Source organism: Paramisgurnus dabryanus, chromosome 8 (genome assembly GCF_030506205.2).
Source record: "Paramisgurnus dabryanus chromosome 8, PD_genome_1.1, whole genome shotgun sequence".
In the NCBI taxonomy this organism is placed as follows: Eukaryota; Metazoa; Chordata; class Actinopteri; order Cypriniformes; family Cobitidae; genus Paramisgurnus; species Paramisgurnus dabryanus.
The window spans coordinates 22653193-22680525 of NC_133344.1; the positions used below are offsets into that span (position 1 = coordinate 22653193).

General features: G+C 39.2%; 1 protein-coding gene across 3 annotated transcripts in view; it reads right to left on the reverse strand.

The window, feature by feature from the left end:
- bcas3 (BCAS3 microtubule associated cell migration factor) overlaps positions 1-27333 on the reverse strand; it is a 260836-nt gene that overhangs the window by 134998 nt on the left and 98505 nt on the right. For all 3 annotated transcript variants that reach the window (XM_065281017.2, XM_065281016.2, XM_065281018.2), the window contains 3 exons: positions 22353-22453; positions 20116-20312; positions 19255-19352 (listed from right to left, as the gene is read on the reverse strand). In XM_065281017.2, coding sequence (XP_065137089.1) covers positions 19255-19352; positions 20116-20312; positions 22353-22453 — 396 coding nt within the window. The remainder of the gene's footprint in view (positions 1-19254; positions 19353-20115; positions 20313-22352; positions 22454-27333) is intronic.

Consider the following 27333-nt stretch of genomic DNA (forward strand, 5'->3'; position numbering starts at 1 on the left):
GTGTTGCTATGTGGTTGCTAAAGGATAGTTCACCCAAACATAAATGAGCAAACAACAGAAGATACCCATTGACTCCCATGGTATTTGTTTTTCCTACTATGGGAATCAATGGGTGCACTTCAAAAAATGAATTTCTTACTTAGAAAATAAATCTAAAATTAAAAAACATAAAATTAAAGTGAATTTGTGCTTAAAAAAAATATAGCAATGGGGTAAGAAAAAAATTCTAAACCTTTTTCTTAAATACTTAATAAAAAAAAATCAAGAAAAAAAATTATTTCCCCATTTTCTGATGTTTTTGCTTATTTTAAACACAAGTTCACTTAAAAAGTTGTTGCTAAAAATATGTTATTTTTGTGTATTTGGTATAATACAATGTGTTTGCGTGGTCACATTATTTTCCACAAACCGCACATTTTTGTATCTCCTGATTTCACTCTCTTCCTGAAACGCACAGATTTGAAAAGCTCTGTGTCCCTGATTGGCCAGCTAAACTGTATGTTGTGATTGGCCTGAATACCTCTGATGTCAGCCAGAAATGTGACGCTACCATGTTTGAAAGATTCGGTCTTTACTACTTCACCAATCCCAGGAAGTAAACTGTTGCCTATAATCCATGTGTTTGTTTTAGTCCAAGAAAAGAGATTTACGTTGGAGATGATAACTCGCGTCATTGTTTACTTTGGGGTATAAACTTTTTGCATATCGTTAACATGTACTAATACACACTTATACACCAAAGGAAATGTAAAATCGCCAACCGAACAATAGGTGCTCTTTAAATTGTATATTTCTTGTCTAAAAACTAGACTTACTGTCTTAGGTCATTTTGTTTATTAAGAAAATACATATTTTTTTTTATTTTTTAGATATATGTACTAAAAACAAGACAAAAATACTAAGAAAGTAATTTTTTGCAGTGTACCACTGTGTGGCTACCATCATTTATCAAAATATCTTTTTTAGTGTTCAACAGAATAAAGAAACTCATATAGGTTTGAAACAGCATGAAGTTGAGAAAATGATGTCACAGTTTTCATTATTGGGTGAACTATCTCTTTAAAGCATGTTGTAGATAGTTTCGAGGGTGTTGCTTGGTGGTCCAAAAGACCCTATCCTATCCAAGTCCTCAGACTCATATTCCCCCATAGCATTTGGGGGTTTGATCTTTATATCTCTGACCCAAAGCATAAACAAGTGTAATAGTGATGCTTGTTTCAGCAAGCAGCACAAATTGCTTGCGCCTGTGTTTTCAAATGTGTTGTGCGAATGAAAAAAATCAAACAAAAGTGAAGTCATTCTTTAAGTATCCCTCCATTTCCTCAGCCATTACAGTAAGTGACCCAACACCTCTGGCTCCCCTGGGCTCATTTATAGCAAATGAATCAGAAATCTGAGAAAACTATGCCCAGTATCCTTAACTGCTTCACATTAGGACTACAGAGCGCTCTTATATACCTATCTGCAGCCTGATTTAAAGAGAATAGAAATACAAAGATCTGGAAACTGTGTGATCAGTCTGAGGTACTATACAGAAAAACATTCACACAAGACACATTTTTTACCATCAGCCTTGTAAAAGCTTTAACAGCCCAATGGTCCAGATCTTAAATTCTTTGTTTCCAGACAGCGGGTTGTGGTGTTCTGGATATATACAACTGAAGTTTTATTATGAATGGAGAGGAAAAGGAAACAAAAACAATGTGAGAAAGTACCTATTATGTGACATAATACGAGGCAATAAGAGAGCAAAAACTGGTGGTAGGACAAAATGCAACTTCAGATACCTTTGCGGACACGGTTTCATTTCATTGAGCGAGGGTCTGGGACACAGAGCTCAGGTTTCCCTGCAGACTGCATTAAAATGCCAGAGGGGTTAAAAGTGGGTCCAATTGGGTGCAAGACGCCAAAATAAAAGAATTAGCGGCGTGCTCTGTTTACATCTGCGAAGAGGCTGGGGTGACAGAGCTCAGCATGATGTGTCTCAGACACAACGATTGAAAGCCAAAGGGAGGAAGAGCGAGAAGTAGCGCTCTTTAAAGGCCATATTTCCAGAGTTTTCTTAGGGAGTATTGCCAACCTTCTGAAGAAAATGCATCTGCCAAGAAAGCGGTGACAGAGCCGTGTAAAAATGCCACAGCTAGGAAAGGAGGTTAATGGGTGGAAAGAGAGAGAGAGGGGCATTGTGCAGTGTGTTAAAGGTTAGAAGAATACTCATTCTTTTGAAATTGGTAAAAAAAGCTACATAAACATTCTGCCGGATGTAATTTCGAGTGCACGGACACATTTCCCAGTAGAAATCATCAGCGAGAAGGAAATCGTTTAGTCTCCTTAAGTGCCAAATTGTATCCTGATTTTCCTGCCCCAGCTGTCTGAGCAGAGCTGGAGGGTGGACCGCTGACGTTTCTCACCCCTAGACAAAAAACACTTTCAGACACGTAATCCCACTGTGGCTTTCTTTAGATTATGGGACACGGCATATTCAGCATCCTCGTGAGAGATATACATAGTCATCCCTATAGTGGTATGGCAAAAAACAACAGTTTTTTTGGTGTTAACAAGAGTGAAGGAGATGGGGGTGGAAGAGAAAGGAGAGGAACATGTGGAGCTAATTTATTAAAATGACTCAAAATGCTTGCCGCTTAATTCAAGTCATTGTGTTTATTAGAATTCACAACAAAGCCTCGCTGGAAATATTTCCTGGGGTCAAAGCAAGACGTTGTCGGCAGGCGTTTTCCTTGATCAGAGTGACTGCGCTGCACAAGAACAAATGAATGCACAAATAGAGCTTCAAACCGAAAATACTGCGGGCAGGACGATGGTTTGCTGGTAGAAATTGAAAGATAATCATTTATACATACTTGTAGCTTGAGTCACAATTGTTTTGGCGTCATTTGCTCACAGTCTCTTGTTGTTTCCTTATTTCTGTTTTCTGATTGGCTCAAAGGCACGGTGTTGTATTTAGTCCAACTAATTTACTGGATTATGTTCCGCTTACCGCTCAGCCGAGTTTGGGGCGACATAAGCGCGGAGAGACACTTGGTCCCAGGGCTTTGGACTCTTTGGATTTTATTTTACATTATTAATAAAACATTTAGGATCACTTGATGTCACTTGAAATGCATATCTTGAGCCTAAAATGCTTTGTTCCCTGAATAAATGTAAACAAAAATGCCACTTTATTAATTTAGCCAATTGAAGGATTAAAGGAGTCCAGATAATTTACTCACCACCATGTCATCCACAATGTTGACGTCTTTCTTTGTTCAGTCGAGAAGAAATTATGTTTTTTGAGGAAAACATTGCAGGATTTTTCTCATTTTAATGGACTTTAATGGATCCCAACACTTACAGTTAACTCAAAACCTAACAGTTTTTTTTAAGGGGTTTCAAACGACTGTAAATGATCCCAAATGAGGCATAAGGGTCTTATCTAACGAAACAATTGTCATTTTTGACAAGAAAAATAAAAAATATGCACTTTTAAACCACAACTTCTCGTCAATCTCCGGTCCTGTGATGCACCAGCGCGACCTCACGCAATACGTCATCACGTCAAGAGGTCACGGATGAAAAATGCGAAACTCTGCCCCAGTGTTTACAAGTGTTGAGAAAGAGGACCGTTCCGACGTTGTTGTATGTTCAATGATACTTATCAATGTCTTTGTGTCAGTTTATTGTTTACAATGGTCCGCAAATGTGCGTTCTATATATGTAACACGTGACCTTTCTAAGTCACTACGCAATTACGTAAGGTCGCACTGGCGCATCACAGGACCGGAGATAGACGAGAAGTTGTGGTTTACAAGTGCATATTTTAAATTTTTCTTGTCAAAAATGACAATTGTTTCACTAGATAAAACCCTTATGCCTCGTTTGGGATCGTTCAAAGGCCTTTGAAACTCCCTTGACAAAAACTGTTAAAGTTATTGCAGAGGATTTTCTTTTTCCGGGTGGATCATCAAGACTATTGGTCCTCCTAGCTGTCAATCAGGAGTGTTGCGCAATTGCATTTTTAAAAAAAGTGGAGAAGGCGGTTCTTTTCTAAAATTTTAGAAAATCTTCCGCTACACCCTTAAGTGTTGGGGTCCATTAAAATGAGAAAAATCCTGGAATGTTTTCCACAAAAAACATAACTTCTTCTCAACTGAACAAAGAAAGACATCAACATTTTGGATGACATGGTGGTGAGTAAATTATCTGGATTTTTTTTTTTTAAGAAAATGGACTAATCCTTTAAATTAAGTTTTTTAATAAATATACATGAAAAACTTGAACAGTGCACAATGAAAGCAAAATTGAATGTAATCTAATCTAAATGAACCGCACGAGAGTGCTTGCACATTTGCATTGCCTGTGGGTCCACATTAATGCTCGTGCACTCCAGTTGAGCACAAGAAAGCGGCCTGAGACCTATAGTGGGTGCGAGGGGGGTTCAACCATAACTTCAAAGGCATTGTTTGTACAGGAGTGGAGTACACAGTCCAGACCGAGTGTTGACTGCTAAACCATTTCCACAAGTCAGGCAAAGGAAAGCGTGCACTACCTTCTCAAGGCTTCCAAAAATAACTGAGGTGACTCCAACCTGCCAGCCAGCTTTTCTTGACGGGACTGTAATTAATATGACAAGTCTATCCAGTGCAGAATAAATTATTCTGTACGCCTGACCACCGCTTACATGCGAGCAGTTTGGGGAGTTCATTGGAAACACATGTTTCTGGGAAAGGCCGCTTTGCGTGTTTCGGCGCTCCTGAATACATTTCCGCTCCCATGTGACTGCGTTACGGCTGGCAGTTAAACGCAACAGAATGGATTCAATGCTGGCTTTTGAGGAGAGAGGTGCATTTGGATTAACCGCAGTGGATGTCAATCAGCAGGGAGCCACTGTGGAGGGCCAGCAATAGCATCCCGGTCTCATCCTGGTGAGCAGACGGTTCACAGTGATGTGCGCAGGAATTCTGAGAGCAGGGGCCTAGCTGGCAAAGAGCCCTTTGGCCCGAGGAGGGACACATTTTGAGTTCATTTGAATGGCGTTACGCACGGGGCGCATGGAAGGGAGGACAGTCCACATGCGGTGTCTGTTCAGAGAGCCTGAGGAATATTAATGAAAGCATTTTTCATATTTTCACACAAACTCACATTCTATAGGCCTCTGAAACAAGAAAGGGAGGGAGTGGGGAAAGAAATCCATTAGAATGATCTGGAAATGATACTTTCCAGCCCTGTACTGAGACAATGAGGTATAAATTACTGTGATAAGATCTGGGCAAAGTTCAAATCAAGCGAGATTTTCACATCTGGTCCTGTGCTCTTGTCGTCAAATTAATGGATTCTTCTAAAGCCGCGCGGAGCAAGAATGTGATAACTCGTGCTTCCTGTTCTACTGATAACATTCCCGGGGGAAAGGGAGGCACGGAGTCTTCTGAAGTCTACACGGCAGTGGACAGCGAACCTCACGCACTTACTTCTGTAGCTGCACAAACCAACGCTGACATGTAAATGTGTCAAACAAATCGACTTAAATTCAGACCACAAAAAAGGGAAAAAGAACACAGAAAAAGCTCAGTCGAAGAAAACTGTCAAGACCTTTTTGATGCTCCAAAGCAACTTCTCCGGCTTGCACGGCCTGCCAAAACAGATTGTGAAGGAAATGTGCGAGGTGTGCGCTTTCTGCCTTGCATGCGCTCTCTGCTGATGATGCCAGCGCACCTCAGCACAGTGAGACCAACACAGATCTGACATATGTAAAAAGAGGAATAGAGAGAAAGGACAGAGTACATAATAAACAACATGTTTACATTTTCTGAAGAAATGTGGAGGTTGCTTGTCCATGCGATACTCACTACCACAATAGAGACTCTTATTACCTGAGGTAAATAAAAAATTATCGCCAAGCCTCCAAGATATTTTACATTTGTTTATTTAGCAGATGCTTTTACACAAAGCAACTTAAAAATTAGGACTACATCTTAAAAAGATTAATAAACAAGTGCCACTAATACACAATGTGCGACTGTAACCTACTTATTTTGGTCTTCATTGGCCAGGCGAAAAACACTAAAAATGTATGCATGTTGTGAGGTATCGTAGTCATTGGGGTTTGCAATAGGTTAAGTAAGTTAATTTTTTGCATGATCAACAGTTACAGTGATGGCGGTGAACAATAACACTTAAAAACCACTAATGCATCCCTGTAGCTCAAATGGCAGAGCTAAAGTAGCGTAAAAGTTGTGGGTTTGATTTCCAGTGAACTCACAAACTGATCAAATGTGCACCTTGAATGTACTGTAAGTCGCTTTAGATAAACATCTCCCAAATGCAAAAATGTAAATTTAGTTGTCTGAGCTGCATGTTTCTCAGGGTTAACTGGCAGAATCCAGCCCAGACATTTCAAACGTTGCTGGCTGATTGGAAACACATAGGGGTAAATGACCAGACGTTTATTTTCAGGTGAGGAGAGAGAGAGAGAGAGGCTCCTCACCCCTTTCTCTGTCTTCTGGATATCGTTTCCAGGAAGGCCCGCCGGCCGGGGTTAATCTACGGTGCTAAATGAATAAACAAAGGATGGCTCTGTGGGCAGGTGAGCTGAAATCATCTTCCCACACAGAAACTCATCTGCACAGGAAATGACCCGCAGCACCTCACCTCCACACCTGGAGAGGAGGGGCCGACCAGGACAATCTGACCATGTCACATTACCTCACCTCCAGAAGAGGAACTCTCCTCTCACATCTGTCAACAGCCCTCCAGTCATCCTTCAACAGCAGCTCATTGCAGCGCGCACGCACACACATGCGCACACACACACACACACACACACACACACAAACAACGAGAGAACATGCCCACTCTGGATTAGGTCAATATCAGATTCGTTATGCAACTGAAATTATCCTAATCCTGTTACACAAAAAAATTACTTTACAAAAAGGTTTACAAATTAGGTTTCATAAACTAACAATCAATTTATTTTAACCCCTTAAAGTTCCAATGTACCTTTAAGGAACATTGCATTTTTGACAGTAAACTTCATCAGATACAACAACTCAAATACAAAAAGCCAAACATGTCACATATCTTTGGAAAGCTGAAATTCTTGTGATTTAATGTAAACCCTTATAAGATACAACCAACACAGCAGGTACAATTAGTGTCCTTTATAGACCTTTTTTAGCCTTTTACAGGAATGCTTAGGAGTCAAATTCCTTAATAAACACCAAACATTTTCTGAATTATGTCAAGTTGGTTCACAACGCATTGACTAATGTATAGAATACAACCTTGTGATATATAGTTAATAGCGTGTTGTATCCAAATTCAAAAACACTGTTAAAGTATCATTAGTTTATATTATGTTAACTAATATTAAACTTCGGGATAAATCTATAAATGTTATTATTGCAGAACATAAGAAATATAAACAAATATGAACTATGTCATTTGCACTTGACTAAGTAAGGAATAATTGATGACGGGCCATTGAATTATTTGAAAATAATGCACACCCAAGGTGCAATGCGGCACGACGCGAAGCGGAGTGCAGTTACACCGCGGGTGTGCATTATTTTCAAATAATTCAATGGCCCGTCGTCAATTATTCCTCTTATACCACGGTTACCACAAACATTGCTCTGGTGCCTATTTTTAAGTAATTTGACAAGTTAGGTTTGCGGTTATCAGAAATTAATGCATACCCATGGAACTTTCCTCAACCAATCAGAATACAGCATTCAACAGACCCCTGGTATAATGTACTGTAATTGACCTATGGCTAAGCCACACCCCCTCCACTCACTCAGACAAACAATCCACATTCGGTGACAGGCGTTATGGAAGTTGTCACAGCTGGAGACATTTCACAGTGTTGATTTTTGGAAACAGAAATACTCTATATCATCTTAAGTCACCAAAAGGGCCTTAACTATGCATTGGAGGGTTATATTAATAATTGTATTGTTGAGAAGGTTGATAAAAAGCTTCAGCTTAAGGCAAAAATGTGCAGGTCACAGTTTTAACGCTATAAACCGCATCTCGTTGCCATCGTGATCAAATTAAATATGTACAGGTCTAAGTTGCATACGTTTTTAGGACAAGCCTCTTTACCAAGAGTACCTCTCCTTTAGTTTGGTGCTACAATATTTACATGAATCATTTTAGCACAACCTTGCTATTACAAAATACATTTGTTATCTCAGTTATTTACAGATACGTTAATGAAGCTAAGTTACATGATGTATAACGCAGCTAGAAGCTAACGTTAACGTTTCCAAATGTTAGGCTAACATTAGGTTAGTGATGTTAAAGATAACATTCAAATACGTTGTTGACTTAGCTAAGAACAAATGTAGACATCCTTGTTTAATTCATCTACGTTTAGTTGGTGTAGTGGTCTACCGCATAACTTAATCCAGAGAAGACACTTAACGTTATCTCGGTTGAGATGTGGCTTGGGAAAGGGTAAAAAATACACAACGTCGCTCAGCCTCTCGGGATACCTAGTTGCATGTACCCCATGCACACCTTTTGACCATTTTAAACTTAAAATGACAATAAAAAAAACATATAAAAATGAAAGAAAACTGACTAACTGCAATGCATTTCAATGGATGTAAAAGCAGAGGATGTCCGAGTGTATTGGGTAACCGTTAGCTATGCGCACTGTGATTGGCGCATTGCGTTTGGGGGAGTGGCTTAGCTATAGGTCAATATTATACATACTTATACTATTGATATACTGTTAATATACAGTATAGAATACTAAATACAAGGTCTAATGATGAACAATATAAAAAATATTATAAAAGTTTATGTTAGCTATCATGTTAACTAATGCTGGATTATACAAGCTTGCGATAAATCTATAAATGTTATTATTGGGCAACGTACACAAACATTAACTACGCCACATTTTGTGTGAACTAATGTTAAATTATACAACCCTGCAATAAATCTATAAATGTTATTATTGCAGAACGTAAGAGACATAAACAAACATGAACTATGTCAGATGCACTTGACTAATGTAATACTATACATTCTTGCAATGTACAGTATATAATGCTAAATACAATTTTTAATGATAAACAATATATATAAAAAAAACGTAAAAGTATTATTAGTTTATGTTAGCTATCATGGTAACCAATGTTAGATTATACAAGCTTACGATAAATCTATAAACATTATTATTGGGCAACGTGAGAAATATACACAAACATTAACAAATGCTAAATTATACAACCTTGTGATAAATCTATAAACATTATTATTGCGGAACGTGATAAATCTAAACAAAAATTAACTACGCCGCATGCACACACACTTGGACTCCTTAAAACATGCAAAACAAATGCGACAGACTTGCTGTCTCCCATCTGGAGAGCAGCGATGAAGAACTGGGCTTTGATGGAAAGCTTTCTCAATTTTCATCCTCTATTCATTTTTAACAGCTCTCTCTGCTCGCAGCCGAGCGCTCGGCGTAACGAAAATGAAGTGGCGTACATCAGGCGCCGGCTCTGAGGTGTAAAAAATACCATTGCAGCTGCCCGATCAATACATTATGGAGTGAGAGTGCATGCTGGGAGAAGATAATGCAGCTTAGTGTGGAGACGTTGTCAGAGTTCATTAACGTCTGGAGGGGTGTGCTGGGAGCGACGGGCATATGTTGAGTCGCTGCGGCCCACACTTCAGAGCAGAGAGCTTTTGTTCTTAGCTTTTAATTGTGGCCCCACCTTGGAGATAGTCTGTCACTCGGAGACCCCTGTCAGAACCCACTTATACGTTCGGATGTGGCAGGCAGGAACAGTGGGACCAAAACTACGACTTGTGCTTTACAGTGGCTGTCAGGCGGGCACACACACACGTACGCGCGCAACAACAAAAATACACAGCGGGGAAGATGGAGACAGAACACACTGCGCCTCAAGCAAGTATGTACTTTCACTGGCTGAGGCGTCCTAACTGCTGTGAGAGGAATGGGAAGCATTTTAGGACCATGAGACATACAAGGTCTGAAATTACCTTTTTGTCACACTGGCAAGGTATGAAAAGTGGGAACATTTAAACGTTTTTACCTAATTTATTTTTGTATATACTACATAAAGCATGCTGACTTTAGGCATTCTATATAAACACACCATACATAAACACGAAGTAAACGTTTTTAGAAGACACACGAGTCATGACAGGCGCTGTTTTCTTAAGCATCTACCATTGATTTGCATCATTCAACCAGCTTGTGTTAAAAATATATATTTTTCGAGTTTGCAATATATAAAGAAATAAACATCAGCCAAATTACATTTGATGTTCATTTTGAAAAATTAAGACAGGTATGCACAAATAAACTAATAGTAAGTGGTGCCAGGTTAGATTTACGAAACTGAATTTATGGTGGGATGGGTCCATACTGTATCTCACTGCTGTTTGCCATGATGGCTTTAAGCATCCTAATGGTACATGAATGGCCAATGTCTGCACATCACCTCATCAAACTCCAACATCTCACCCCACTTGACCAGATGTGCCCCAATAATGCCACACAAAAAAACCACAAACACAATGTTCAAGCAAACAAAAGTGGCTGGAAACCATCCAAAAGACTCTTAAATCACAACTCAGATACACAGTCATTTATGGAGGATGAGGAGGGGGTTCATATGTGGACTGTATGGTCGCTCACAGCAGAAATAAAAGCTTTGAGAGAGTACACAGCAGATGCCTGACACATTGGTGTCCATTCGGTTGCTTTCACGAGCAGCTGCTCCTGCCTCTGGCATTACACACACACAAACACACACAAACACACACAAACACACACATACACGCAAAGCTGCCCTCAGATCGCACTTATATGCTTATAGTGACAGATATACAAATACATTTTTACATTTTCTGAAGAAAACATGTAAACCGTCACAATGCTAGGTGTTTTTGAACTTCGCAATCTCCTAAGTGTTTTGGTTGGAAGGCGCTTAAATAAATTATTATAGTAAACTATTGCATTATATAAACAGACAAATGCAAACATAAACTATAGGCAGAAAGACAGTCATAGTAATGAGCATGTCCATTTTACTACACATAGAAAAAGATAATGTGTTCAAACCATTCTGCTCTCTCCTAACAGACAATAAAGACATGAATACTACTGAAACAAGTGATGAATGATTTACAATAACCACAGAGAAAAGTTGAGTGTACACTTAATACAGTGCATAAAATGTTTATATTCCATGTGAAATTAGGAGAGCCTAGGAAATATGTATGAATCTCTGAAATTAGTTGGTAATATGATTGTATCAACATATTAATTTCTTATTAATTTCTAAAATAAAAAATTTACTTTAATGTTTTTCAATAGGTTACTTGGACTGATTTAGGGTTGTGCCAATAGACGATACTACTGTGTATATCAGACATATCAGTCCTTCCAAAAAAATGCTGAGTTTTTTTTGTGATTTTTGCCTGCAAAAATCCTTGATCTTGCGGCATGTTTCTTAAAAATGCGGTAATATGCAGGATATTTATGAAATTTTATGCGATGAAATTGCGTGAACTTGCCAAAATTGTTTGCAGCTTTTCATTGATGTTCACGTCACGTAATTACATAATTTCCTAACATTCCCATGACAACAGGGGACATGGCTGCGCATGTGTGAAGTAAATGCAACATTATTCAACTTTCTGCTAAGATATATATGACTTTTTACTGCGAAAATTATGATTATGAAATAATGCAAGCCCCGCATATTTTGCGAGAAGAATCTGCAATTTATGCGGCAAAATGCGGCCCCCGCATAAATATGCAGACTTTGGTTGATTATGCATTGAATCATATGATCGCATAATCACGTTTTTCTGGAGGGACTGACATATTGCAGACGATAGTTGGCGATAGTTATTATTATTATCAGCATAGGTTCACATTAACTAGGTTTTTTCCTCGGACCTGAACACACGGGCCATGGACTCCTTTTGGCACAAGAACTTGTAATGCGAATGACTTGGACTCTTTGCACATAACTTGCAATACGCGCGGTCCTGACATTTTCTTACACTAGAGAGGTTTTTAGGGCTCGGAATGTGCGTATGCCAGTTCCCATTTTTTGGCGTATGTCAGTTTTGGTTTTTGTGCATACGTAGACATTTAGTTAGGATCCCACGCACAGTGTTATAAATTAGACCCCTGGTCTTAAAGGCAGGATATCAAATTTGATCCAGAAACATTTTTAGTTATGGTGGTTAAAAGTCGCCTCACATCCTGATAGCAATCACTTTGTTAAGTTGTTTAAATGTATTTGTAGAAATTTATGTCATCTGTGAAAGGCGTAGGACCAAAAAATAGGGATGCACCGATACCAGTATCGGGTATCGGCCTCGATACCACATTTTCTAAAGTACTCGTTAAAAGTCCCCCGATACCTGGAATCGATACCACGGTCTGAGAAATGTCTATGTTTGAGCGGCGTGTAAGGGGTTAAATGCCTCGTGTTGTCCAAAGAGGCAGAGTTCACAACAAACTGGAAAACTAGTTTTTTTTGTTAAATTATATGACTAAAGCTGTTACCTGTAAATTTAAATCGTTTTTTTATTAAGTACTCTGTATCGGTATCGGCAAGTACTGAAATGCAAGTACTCGTACTCGTATTCCAAAAAAGTGGTATCGGTGCATCCCTACCAAAAAACGTTCAACCAATCATAGATTTCGTTCCGAACGGATGTTGCCTTTTTGTCTTTCATCCTAAGCGTAATTTGAATGCCACCTAATTCTGATGTAAACCAGTTGTTTATGTTTGTTATTTTTGTAATGTTATTCACTTTGTACTGCAAAGTTTTCTCACTGGTGAATGAGACATGAGATGTGACCGTCTGATCTGTGCGTGTTCATGTGTTTTGAAAGAGGTGTGACTTTGGATGGACTTTGAAAGAGGTGTGGCACATTGAATGGAGGGTGGTTTCGTGATTTCATTGCTAGTCGGCTACCATTAGTATTTTTCAAAATTAGATACCCTGCCTTTAGATGATGCACTTGAATGAATGCCATCAGTTTTAAGAAGGTTGTGATCATGACAGTGTTGCCCTTAGAGTAAATCAGCTTCTTTTTTGTCCACTAAGTGAAATAAATGAGTAAAAAATGAACAAATAAATAAATGAGTAAACTATTGCCCCGCCCCGATACTAAGTGTATCGTGATCTCACAGGCTGTCAATGGGACTCTCTCAAAATGGGACATATCATCCAACACTAGACTGTTTCATGAATAAAAAGCAGACCACAATAGATGAACTCTTTTAATACTGTTTAAAAGCATCCCAAGGTGACATCTGAAGAAGCAGCTTGATAAAATGGCAAAAAAATCTGCAAATTCTGAGCTAAGGATGGCTCCTTTAAAAGGTTTGATAAGTTTACTACAAATTTTAAATGTGGATGTAAAGGTGACCCTTAAGTTGTTTGTATATTTATAATAATGCCAATACTTTCGAAATGAAAGCGAAAGAGAGTGAGATGGGTAGAAACAGGTGAGAAAAGATGGAAGTGAGAGATAAGAGAACTAGGCCTCTGATTCTCATACTGCAGGTTGATGATAAGAATGGCATCTTTCACAGTCAGATCTTCCAATCTGGCCAGGCGTCCGTGGCAGCCTCTGTATTGTGGCGGGGACTTCCAGGTCAGAGACAGAAGAATAGAGTCAGTAAGTGTGGCGTAGAGGGGGCCTGGGGCAGGTGGCGGGCCGCTATTCAAAGAGACAGGCTAGGGCGGCAAGCAGATCGCTGGGTCACGGGAACAATCCCCCCCATCTATAGGCGGCTCAAAAACACCTCTCATTGTTGGAGGAGATCATGTGGCACAGGGTCCTCCTTGAACCGCGTCAGGATCCTTCTGGCCTGAATGTGCGCAGTATCTCCAACAACAAGCCACCTTTATGCCCATCCAGGTAATTACAGACCACGGGTGAGGATCCATTACTGCTGGATGCAGGTAGTGTCCAGGTGCCTGGTCTCTGAGCGCTCAGCCATGCTAGGAGAGGAAACCAGGGGAGCGCTCAGGCCTGGCTCACTAGCCTGAAGGCATAACCAGCACAGGGGAGTACACTATACTGCACTGAATAACACACAGAGATTGCTTTGTTTTGCAACTCACACACTCACACACATACAGCTCTGCACCTGACTTGAGGGCTGTTTGAGGGGTGGAAGATAAAGACACATAGCAGCCACACTCTGGTGATGATAAGTATCGGTGAGAGCAGTTTTATAGTCTCGGTGTGATAAAGGACATCAGCACATCAGCTTTTCAGAAACTAATGTACAGTAGATCAGTGATTTACAAAAAAATCAAAAGTTAGCTTTTAATGCTTATAGAGGGTAAACATAAAAGCAAATATTTGTTAAAAATGCCCTAAAAAACCAGATGGTTGTGTGTAGATACTATATGTTTAATGTTATGAAATATAAAACATTCATTGCGGTTACAAAACAATACAATTAAAGGTTGCAAAGGTTGTGGGTTCTGATTCCAGGGCACAAATAAATGAAAAAATGTTAATTTCAAATTCATTGTAATGGTGCGTATACACCAGAAGCTAATTTGCGTGAGTACATTTCAAACAAAGTTAAAGGAAATCACCACTGTTTTTCAAACTTTTAATACACCTTACCTCAAATTAAACGAATTAATACATCCCTTTCTTTTTTCAATGCGTGGACTTAATCTTTGTAAAGCGCGTCGTGAATGTGTTAGCATTTAGCCTAGCCCCATTCATTCCTTAGGATCCAAACAGAGATGAATTTAGAAGCCACCAAACACATCCATGTTTTCCCTATTTAAAGACTGTTACATGAGTAGTTACACGAGTAAGTATGGTGGCACAAAATAAAGCTTTTGTTTGGAGCCATCTATAGCTAATACTTTGATGATGTTTTTATTACCTTTCTGGACATGGAAACTGTACACAGATTTTCAATGGAGGAGACATAAAGCTCTTGGACTAAATCTAACGTTAAAACATCTTAAACTGTGTTACGAAGATGAACAAAGTCTTCTGAGTGTAGAACGGCATATGGGTGAGTCATTAATGACATTATTTTCATTTTTGGGCGAACTATCCCTATTCAGGAGCAATGCTGTTCCCGAAAACACAAGCCACTTATACAGTATGTAAATACACACAGACAATGACGCCCCCCGCTGCACGATAGAATCTCCGGAAAAACAAGCCGATTTCAACCGCAAAATGTATGCTTTTAAATGTACAAAAACTGATATCTCAAACATGGAGAGGCATCTTCGTGATCTCAACTAACAGATTCTGCAATTAAACAAAAATCACAAATTTTGAAAAAAAACTTTTGCTGCGTCCGAAACCGCCTACTTCATACTATATAGCACGTGAAAAGCAGTAGGCAAGGCGAGTAGTATCTCCGAATACAAAAACAGTACTTGAAAAGTACCCGGATGACCTACTACTTCCGGTTAGATTTTGCAGTGTGCATACGATGGACACTTCACTATCCCATGATGCCCCGGGAGAGGAGTTATCCAACGACAATGTCACGTGATGTAGCAACATGGCGGATGTAGTACTCCGAATCTCATTCATACTACCAGGATTCATACTATACAGTTCCTTACTGTTTTAACGGCATGTAAGTAGGTACTTCATCTTATTCAGTACCTACTATACAGTACGCGGTTTCGGACGCAGCCTTTGTTTCTCATTTTCTCGAAACTTGTGCTGCCGACTTGTGTCACTGGTTTCCGTGACGGGTCACAAATGAGTCCGATTCACTGCAGTAACTGACGAGAGATGGTTGACGTGAACTTTACTCTTATTGGTAGTTGCCCCAAAATTCGTTCATTTGCTTAAAGTTAAACTTTTCTCCACTTTGCCGCGTTGCTGGACACACCCACTTCCTGACGGCAACGGTCATTGTCGCTTGCTTGCATTGAAATGAATGCGATCATGTCACTTGCCACTGCTAGTCGCTGGCGGTCTGAACTTGCATGGCGTGTTGTTGTGCAGGCCAATCAGCGAAGAGCATGTCTCGTTTGACACATTCAGCTCAAAGTTGGCACCTGTCATCCTCACGTACCGTAAAAATGCAAAAATAACCACCTGCAGAACCTTACGTCACAGCATTTTGAGGGCAGCATCACCAGGCCAGTAGTCTGAGACCGGAAATCGGGGGAGTAGCAGTCAGAGACAGGAAGTGTACAGAGCTATTGAAAACTGAGAAACCAATCATCATGGCGGATGAAGAGAACGTGGCAATAAGTTAGAGTTAATCATTGTGTAAGATTTAGTTTTTTAAACCACTGTGCAATTGTTTTGTGTATTACGTTCTATAAGATAATAGTAAATACTTTTTTCAATGAAATCAAAAGTTCAAATGCTCAAGCTTGCTTTTATTTAGTTTCAATGTTTGTTTTCAATTTACTTTACTTGTTTTTCAATCATTTATTAGCACAACAAAAACTGATAAACTTGGAAAAAAAATTGAGGTTAAAAAATAAAAAAGTTGAAATTCGCCTATTAATATGAAATAACTTCCAAAAATGACGCTGAAAAGAATGTGGTTGTTGTTGACGGGGTCGTCCTTGAGTGAGGCACACAAAAAAGTTAAATCCAATAAATAATGTAAAGCAAGGAATGAGATGCAAATATCCGCTTTGCTTCGGGTGTGTACAGAGCATAATAATTCGCTTTGATAAGTGCAAAGATAATGTAATGTAAATACAGTAATTAAATTAGTTCAAGCTACAGTACTTTGCAAAGTCACATTAGCATCCATTGCATTTGTGTTAAATCTGAACCCTGGCAGTGCCCCTCCATAACAATATACACTCACACGGATGAGCACAAACAAAAACATGTGTCTTCACCTCCGATACAAGAAGACACACTTGCAGCCCTCAGCAAAGCTTCCTTAAGGACGTGATAGCGAAATCACAACACGCCTGCATCTTTCGTGCACTGTCGCCCACTCATCTCCTGATCTCCGACAGGCCCTGCCACCCCACCACGCCACACACATATCAACTGGGCCAGGAAGGAAAAGTGCTCTCGCTGAACAAATGACAGGGTGTTTCTGCCACTGAGTCATAACAAAATACAATCAAAAGAGACTTGTGTAGCTGCTAGCTTTATCGTAGGTTTAACTAGATTAAACGCCTCCTGTCTTTCCTCGCACAATGCGTTGTGTAGTCTAGCAGGGCCGGGGTGACGCTCAGAGGACCAGATAGGTGTATCGATAATCCCGGCTACATGTCCGATTGATTTTGGGAAGCAGAGACACTGTCTCTTGATATGCTGTGTCAAGCAGATAGGTTCTGCTTATAAAAGGGTTTAGTGTCAGCATCCGGTATCGAGGGCAACACAGAGTCCCGACTCCCTTAGGGGTGGCATATAACACAAAGGACGTCACAAACACACAGGGGATGAACGATCATTAAAACAGCATCCAGTAAAGCTGATATTGTGATCTTAAGTATTTAGTTTACAATGTAAAGATCACAGGTCTGTTTTAAAAACTTATTGAACTTCCTGTACTTACTAGGGTAACATCAGGCTAAACATTCATTGAATGTAGCTTACAGGAGACATGCAAACGATTTCAAATAGGGATGCCAAAAGATTAATCGCGATTAATCGCATACAAAATAAAAGTTTGTGTTTGCATAATGTATGTGTGTGTGTTTGAGAAAAATGTTACGTATATATATTTTTTATGTATATATATTATATAAGAAATAAAAATAAATAAATAAATACCAAAAAATATAAATAAATAAATGCACAGTGCACACACATATATTATGTAAAAAATAACTTTTATTTTGCATGCGATTAATCGCGATTAATCTTTTGACAGCCCTAATTTAAATACAAGTTTAGCAAGAGGAACAACACAATAGACTAATTAAATATTTATACATAAAATGTTGGGAAAATATATATTTACGGTTTAGGAATATGCTAAATAATGAATATTTCTGCTAAATACCTATATGCCTAACTGTAGGTTGTCCTTGCAGGTATAAAACTATAAATATAAAAGCAGTGCACATATGTAATGCTTATGAAAGCACATACTGATCAAGTCAACCATGTCTTGCTTATATCTGAGGCAAGGAAGATAAATTAAAAACAACCAAATAAACTTATTTAATCTCAAATATAACCATTTGACCTTTATTAAAAAAATAAAGTAAGACTGGGACTGGGACACAGTCCTGCAAAGCTGTATCAGATCTTTCAGGACAGCCTGAACTGAAGAGGGACAGTGAGAGAGAGATCACGGCAGCGGAGGCACATCTGCGCTCCGCGGGACAAACAGGGCCGCGCAGCCTTTTGAAGGCACAAAGACAAAGCGATGAGCGCTGATAAGAGGAGGCGCCACACTGCTCGAAGCCCTGAGAGCTGAGCAATCACACAGACTGATAAGCATCGGCCCATAAAAACGACTCCTGGAGCTCTTCTCCAGACGAGTCGGAGAGAAAGAGAGGGAGGGGAGGTGCGTGTCGTGTGATAAAGATGGTTACTTTCTTTCTTTTGGAGGTGAGGGCTAGAGGAGGAGCTGCTGACGAGACAGTTTTCCTGACGGGAACTTGCTAGATGCGAAAGAGCAGCAGGTACGTCTGAAGACACCGCTAAGAGTCAGTGCTATCTTAAAGATGAAAAATACTGACAGCGAGATGCAGTTAATGCCTGCCCTAAACATCACAGCAGTCAACACAAACTACCTTCCACTGACAAACCGCGTTTCAGAGCTCGCCAAACGCAGCTGGCAAGATGTGCTTTGATTTCATGTGAAACACTATGGCACGCATACAGTGGACGCGTGAGCGTACGCAGCAAAATATCACCGGCACGACTGGAAAAAGAGCAAACAGTGCAGTGTACTTTGATTTTCTGAAATTGATTTGTTTGGACTGGATCTCTTCACACACACACACAAGCTCAAAATATGGGAAATATTTCTGTTGACTGGATTATTCTATCACGATAACTGGATGAAAATACAAACAAAGATGAAGAATCTAAATCTTGTTAAACGACAATCTAATCTTAAGTAAAGGTCACACAAAAGCCTACTGCCTGAATCTAACAGACTGGTTGTTGTTATTCAGGCGGACATAAGAATATCAAATTGATAATGCCCAGTATATGTATACATATCAAACTGATACCTGTCCCAAATCAACAGATACGATTCTTGTTAAAAAAAGCAGAAGATTAGCCAGTGGTCTTACCCGAGCCAGCATCTATGACTGTGGATTGGCCTCTGCGTTCGGCCACCAGGCGCGAAGATCCAGGCATGCTGACAGGCTCCGAGCGAACCGGCTGGATCCTGTGACACAAGAACGTAAAACATCAGGCTAATATGAAATATTAGTTACTAGAAAAGTTATGCCAGTGTGTGAAATGTGTATTAAAGGGGACATTTCACAAGACTTTTGTAAGATGTCAAGGAATCTTTGGTATCCCCAGAGTACGTATGTGAAGTTTTAGCTCAAAATATATAGATCATTTATTATGTTAAAATTGTGTCCTTTAAAATGCAAATGACCTGATATCTGCACTAAATAGCAGTGCCGTGGTTGGACAGTGCAGATTAAGAGGCGGTATTATCCCCTCCTGACATCACAAGGGGAGACACATTTCAATGACCTACTTTTTTTAACATGCTTGATGAGAATGGTTTACAAAAACTAAGTTACTGGGTTGATCTTTTTCATGTTTTCTAGGTTGATAGAAGCACTGGGGACCCAATTATAGCACGTAAACATTGAAAACGTCAAATTTTCATGATATGTCCCCTTTTACACAAAACGCCATTAGATGTACACATTAAGTGTGGCTTTACTGTTGTGGTTTTAATGCGATATGATACAAAACACTAATGTACAATAAACAGCAATTATTGAAATAAACAGTTCTTCCGCCAAGTAATATAGTAAATTATAGTAACTGCATGCTGCTTACGGTTACAAGAATCATTGCTTGCCGTATTAACGTACTGTGGTCATGGTGTATTTCTGTGCTGTGGTTAGTAACACAAGTCTGAGTGAATTCAGTATGAATGTGTGTGAATGCATGTTTGGCATTGACACCTAAGGCTGTGGAGGTCCAGATCATCTGTGTCGAAATCAAGAAGCGGCTGCTGGGTGTCGCTGGGCCCTTGGGACTGCAGTACAGAAGAGCTGGAGGAGATGACGGTGGTCTGTCCTGATGGATGGATGGTTTTGAACTGAAACTGAGGGCCCATCCACAACCTTCTGTGAGGGCCTGTGTGAGTCACAATCTCCACCTTTTTAAATATACAGTATATAGAATAGGATAAATGTTAAAGCCATTCATTTTGTGACGTACTTACTGACAGAATGATTTTTAACAGGAACAAAAACTATAGAACAGTTAGAAACTATAGTAGGTTATTTAAGAGATAATGTATATGCAGCCAGTTGTTATTGCAGAATTATACTACGGGTCCGTTGAATGCTTGAATCTGATTGGCTGATGAACGTTCTGAGTTGTGCAATTATAATAATAATAATTGAAGACGGGCTGTTGAATTATTGAAACATAATGCACACCAGAGGTGTAACGCCCACTCCGCTTTGTGTCGTGGCCGCATCACCACCTTGGATGTGCATTTTTTTCCTAACAATTAAACGGCCCGTCTTCAATTATTCCTTAAATAAGCCCCAACACTGTGATCAGGCGTGATCTTGTATCAAACTAAATGGGCTTATTTCACAATAACAACCGTCTGCATGTACATTATCCCACTTATTACATGTCTATTCACCTAATAACTAAGGTAAGGAACATTAAATATTGATATGAAATATTGTATTTGCTTATGAATGCAGACCTTCCATGAGAAAAAACCCATTTACTTTTGGTTTTAAGACAAGACAACACATTCTCATCACAAACACACTATTTGGTTTAATCATTTGTAAATATAATGTCATATATGTTATTAAAAGACATTTTTGTGCTATATTAGACTGTACCTGTCAAAATAATTGCAGCATCTGGGTTACCGTGTGTTGGTTTTGAGCGGTTGTTAACAGGGAATAACAAACCAGCAAATGTTGCGACTGGCCAATCAGAATCAAGCATTCCAACGAGCCGTGTAATAATGAATATTATTATTCAGTCAGCAGTAAATTATTACACTTTAAGCATAAAAAACAAGATATACAGTACAATATTTTGCCACCCAGCCCTATCAAACACACAACAGTCACTGCGTTGTCTGCTTAAGACCGGCACTGTTAGTCTAAATAACAACATGTGTGTGTACTAGTGAGAAGAGGACGGTTATGTGTGTTAGACAGATGCCACTTTTCCTCCCCAGTGGACCACATTTACTGGCACAGAAAGAGACACCATAATCATCACAAGGTATGAACTGAGACAGAAGGAGGAACGGAGAAGCATCTCTAAAATGATCCTTATCCTGTAACATCTCTATAAATGAGGCCAGTGGTATGTGTGTGTGTGTTGTCCGTAGTTAACACCATCGGTGTCGAACAGCCCTGAGAGAAACAGATGTGGCACTAGCCTAAGGCCAGATGTTGCCCCCTTGCTGCACTTTGCCTTGAGTCTAACATATTGCCTTTACTTCACACTAACAGGACTTACTACACATCACTACTACATGCGTCTATGCTGTTTTTCATGCTACTGTATGTTGCTATAATACGCAACAGTCACTCAGACTACGTAATTGCAATCGCATATAAAGCCGATAAATAGTGTCATCAACAGGATTAAGTCTGTACTGCTTAGCCAATAAACGCAGTGGCAAGTGTTAATGGTGTCATTAGAGACAGGCTGGACATGATGGGGGATGTCCGCTGTCGCTAATGCTGGTGCATTAACAACTTTAAAGTTTAAGAGCTTTGGCTGGGACCACAAAGGATTGCTAGACACAAGCGCGCTGGAAATGCTGCGTCTGCATTATCGAAAGCAGAGTATTGAATAATAAAACATCCATGATTTAAGTTTTCAATTTGATTGAGCAAAACAATATTAACATAAATGCAAAATTTCAGCAGATCACGAATAATCATGCTACTGTATGCTTCACTTTGGATGCTAAAAGGACAAAACATTTTAAGATCAAACTTAACACAGTTAATAATGGGGCTAGAAATTATTCATGACTTATGCCGGGAGCATTTCTCAAACAGAATCGCCGGGTGATGCATTATCACTGAAAGTGTTTCCCTGAAATGCATGACGTGTGTGTGGCTTGAGTGTTGTTTATTAGGGATGAAGTTGAGCTAATGTAGAGTGGAAGGCTGTGGGAGGAGAAGTTAAGATTCGTACTCACCTGTGACAGCCATTCCTCATCCTCCTGACCACTGTGATCAGATGCAAGGCTGTCGTATGACTCGTGCCGTGTGATGGGGCCGGGACTTCCAGGTGGTACCACTGCAAGAGAGAGTGACAGTATTAATAGCTCCAGTATCATTTTTGACCCAGTTTGTGAACCCAAGTAAAGTTATTTTTGTGATTTATTGTTTTCTACATACAGTAATGTAAAGATCATGCTGTGAAAATATAACTTTAAAGAGGACATTTCACAAGACTTTTTAAAGATGTAAAATAAATATTTGGTGTCTCTCTAGTCTAGAGTACGTATGTAAAGTTCTAGCTCAAAATATGATATCGATAATTTATTATAGCACGTTAAAATTGCTACTTTGTACAGTAGGTGTGAGCAAAAATGTGCTTTTTGGGTGTGTCCTTTTAAATGCAAATGAGCTGATATCTGCACTAAATGACAGTGTCGTGGTTGGATAGTGCAGATTAAGGGGCGGTATTATCCGCTTCTGACATCACAGGGGGAGCCAAATTATAATGACCTATTTTTTCACATGCTTGCAGAGAATGGTTTACCAAAACTAAGTTACTGGGTTGATCTTTTTCACATTTTCTAGGTTGATAGAAGCACTGGGGACCCAATTATAGCACTTAAACATGGAAAAAGTCAGATTTTCATGATATGTCCCCATTAATATCTTTAATATTGTATGAGTAAGGTCATGTAAAAGATTAAAGTCAATGTGAAATCAATGAGCCTGAATTTTACAGACAGGGTCACAAAAACATTTTAAAAAAGTGCTTGTCTACACAGTGCATGACTGAAATCACAAATAAAGGATGTACAGGTTGCCTAGAGGTATAAAAACAACAAAAAGGTTGTAGGTTTAAATCCCATAAAAGCTGATTGTTAAGTTGGCACCTTTTAGCAAAGCACCAAACCTCAGTTTGTTCATGGTGACCGTCTAATTTGTACAATTAACATTTTGTGGATGTGGAAAGGCAGTAAAAATGTGTATGCTTGGGTATGTGCATGTGAGAGAGAGAGAGACAGACAGATAAAGAGAGCGTGAAGCTGTCAACAGCAAAGGCAGCACAGGCAGAGACAGATGGAGCACTCGGAGGCTTCACTAAACGGGCGCCAAGTATTCAGACAAATGTGCACAATCAGTGGTTTCCCTTCCCACCTCCAGGCAAACACATGCTTTTGTTAGCAATGTACATAATACAGCAGCGAATAATAAAGTTGTCAAGCCCTCATCTGGAAGACACACATTCAAGCGCCCGTCATCTTCTTTTCCTCGTCTTCCTTCTATCTGTTTTGCGGACGTGCATGTTCACACGCCAGGTGTTCAGAAACACTTGAGGAGTTGTTCCTGTCGGGTGTACAACTATTCGAGTTAAAGATACACTGACACCTCCATTAAAGCACAGCCTCCACTATCCCAGCATGCTCCATTATGACGATATAAATCCCAGAGTGACTTACTGACCTCCGAAGGGTCTGAACAGAGCCGGACCATGTTACCTCTTAAACACAAGCTCTGCCTGACGTTCCTACCCCCCTTTCTAAAGCTCTGGGGAGCAATAAGTGTTGACTAATAAATAATTGAAGCATAAGAACAGTAGCTGGCTCTGTAGATCGAGTTACATTGGGTCCATAATGGCCTGGCTTGAGAGGTCGACGGCTCCTGGACTGTTAAGAGCAGTTTAGAGTGGGGGAAACCGAAAGGCAGGAAACAAGGACTGACCGCATCAACCTGCATTATTACAGTGACAACCTGGTTATGAAATTTGTTTTGGCCACCAACACACTAACCATACGCCAACATGCTAACAAATGACCTTTCAGGTAAATGATGTTTGTTCAGGTGCATAACGGTGTGTGCATTTACACCTGGTGACAGAATCGAGGCAACAGAATCAATGTTGTCATTACTGTAGTACATTTTGTTCCCACTCTGCCACTTCTAAAACAACAAATGGAATCATGAGTGTTGGGACAAAAGAGGACACAAACCAGGAAAAAGAAAAGATTATGTATCAAAGAATTCGTTTGGATCTGTTGAATAATTTATCAAGATGTTCAGGATGCAATGTTCACATGTAATATCTTACTTGTGAGTATTTTTTATTAGCTACGGGTGAGCCCAGTCAGATGTAAAAATATGCCAAATATGTATAAGAAATATTGACAAATCTGATGGTGAATGAATAGAATTTTAAACTGATTTTGAGCTGCATCCACTGAAGAAAGAAAATCTTAAACTATATTTTGCATATCGGACATGTATGACACAATAACAACCATTTTGCTTTTCCATAGTTGCACAGTTATTGATAGGACTTATATACACTGGGATAAATAATCTTAAAATTCATACAATTTATTGACCCATTCAGACCAGATTTTTCCAGTGTTAAATCAGTGTGCCTTATTTTGATTGGTTGATCAGCATTTTTATTGGTTTAAACCAATGTCTATTCCAGTGGACGCATGCAGGGATTAAGTTGTGCGGTAAAATATTATTAAACAGGATTTCTTCTTTACAAGCAATAAACAAAAATTACTGTTTCTATAAAATATACATATGAAGAGTTTGGTTCCAAAACGCAATAAATCCATTTTGACTAATTTCTGTAAAAATGTGTTTTCTTTACAGAGAAAGTGACAAGATGAAAACCACTTTTTTTTCTGTTACAATCTTTCACATAGCATCTTTAGGTTATAATAACTAAAAATAATAATAATAATTTGATTTTCAAAGATTTATTATAAAAACTATTTTTTTTCCGAAATGCTATAAATCTATTGAATCAATATATAAATGTGTATTCATCTTTGCCATGTTATATATATTTAGTTGACTAGTGTTATAAACTGATAAAAAAATAAACATTAATGGCATTAATCAAAACACTTATTTAAGAGAATTATTAAAGTCATGTCATTGCTGCTGTCATCCTTTGGGACGTTGTCGGTGAACTTTTTTGACAGCGATCAGCTGTAAAATATATTGGTCCTGCTCGATTTTCATTGACTTCTCATAAATAAATGGAAAGTTTCTGTGTCTTCGAAATTACTATTTTGTTTTTGTTTGTTTGTTTGTTGATCACGAAGTACAAAGTAGATGAGGAAAACTAGGATTTTGTGTGCATTCAAAGCACCGCCTTTACTGTATTGTTTACAATGCGTGAAATGGTGCACTGTGAAGAATTTACTTTTTAATACAGACCTGACACAATATTGATTTTGTCTGTAACTAATTTTTGTTTAAGAATGCTGTTTATCGCGTTTTGGAACCAAACTCTTCATATGTACATGTATGCATTTGGCAGACTCTTTTATCCAAAATGACACGTAGACTATACATGAATGGAAAATCTGCTAAATGCAACCACCGTCAAAAACAAGGGCCTTTGAGAACTACAGATTTCTTGGCAAAATCTGTAAAAATGTGTTGGATTTTTATGAGTGGATGAAATTTTCACCCGGTTAAAGAAGGTTTACAGAATATATTGGGATATTAACAAAAATTTTTAGCCTTTTAACTTTAAAAGTGAGATTTGTGAAAATAAGGCATTACAATTACTGACTAAAAACCTTTTTATTGGCATTAACCTCCTAAGACCCGAGCTTTGGTTTGTCTTTTTTTTTCAGATTTCTTTCCGCTATTTTGGTGTTAGGAAGAAGCAATAAATATATAATAAAAAATTTTTTTTGAACATGAAGCAGTGTAATTGTCCACGTTTGTGTACAACAGGTTCCAGTTACACAGAATTAAGTATTATGATGCAAAAAAAAAAAAAGTGATCTCCATGTATATGGACATCGGACATCCAGGTAATAGGAGGTTAAAGTAAAATTACTGAACCTTAACATGAGAACCTGATAAAAATGCAAGAAAACATGTCAGATACACTTAGAGGGTTTTGCATCTGAGCCCTTTACATTTTTATCAGCATGTGTGTTCACTGGGTTCAAGCTCATGAACTTTGCGCGCTAACGCAATGCTTTAGCACCAAGCTATACTGGAGCACATATGTATGACATTATTATCCAACACGGATGAGTGAAGATGTTTGGCCTCTGGGTTTGCATTAAACAGCTTGCATTAAATATGAGATCCAGGTTTCTTTTCAAGGTGAATGACAGCAGGTAGAAAAGGTAGAACAAATGAGAACAAGTATGCACAGAGGGCTTACAGAAAATCAAAAATAACTGGATGAATAAACTCTGCTTCAAGCCAGAGGTGTCTAAGCACACTGTGAATAGCGCTTAAACAAATACTGGCAAGAGGTGTTGGGTAAATTCTGCTAATTCTTAGCTATTATTGCCAAGTCCTCCAAACCTGCAATTAACAATTACTGTCATGCTAAAAGCAGGAAAGTGCACGAAGAACCTCGGTCAAAGGCGGGCGGCCTGTATCTTCCTCAGCTATGAATGAAACCCTCACACCTTGCCTTAAGAAATTCAGTCTCATTCATTAGAGCTCTCAGACACACAGCCGCCGATCTCTTCGCTAAACAGCAGCTAATGTCGCAAGCTGAGGATTCCCCAGATGGACAGAAGGAGCATCACTACGCCAGTGTGTCCTTGTTATCTGCCCATCATCTGGGTATCATCAGCAGCGGCTGGGTAATGCTCTCTCTCCTGAGCGCTGCCAAAGCCTGGGCAGATGGACAGGTGGAGATAGTGACCAAGAAGTGGCGCCACGGTTGCTTTTATCACCAGTCGTGCAGGCTCCAGCTCCTCTGACCCTACCGTCCGCATGTTGCATTTTTAATCAGCCAGGTCATCCAATCTAGAAGCAAGACCAGAGCTGTCAATCAAACAACCCTGATGCTGCAAGCCTCCACGCTTTGCGGGTGAGAAGCAAACACCCCACCCCATTCTGAGACCGCAGAGCCTGGGAACCGTCCTTTATCTCTAGCTCTCTTTCGCCATCTTTCTTTGAATTCTCCTCTCTTCAGAGTGGGCATTTACA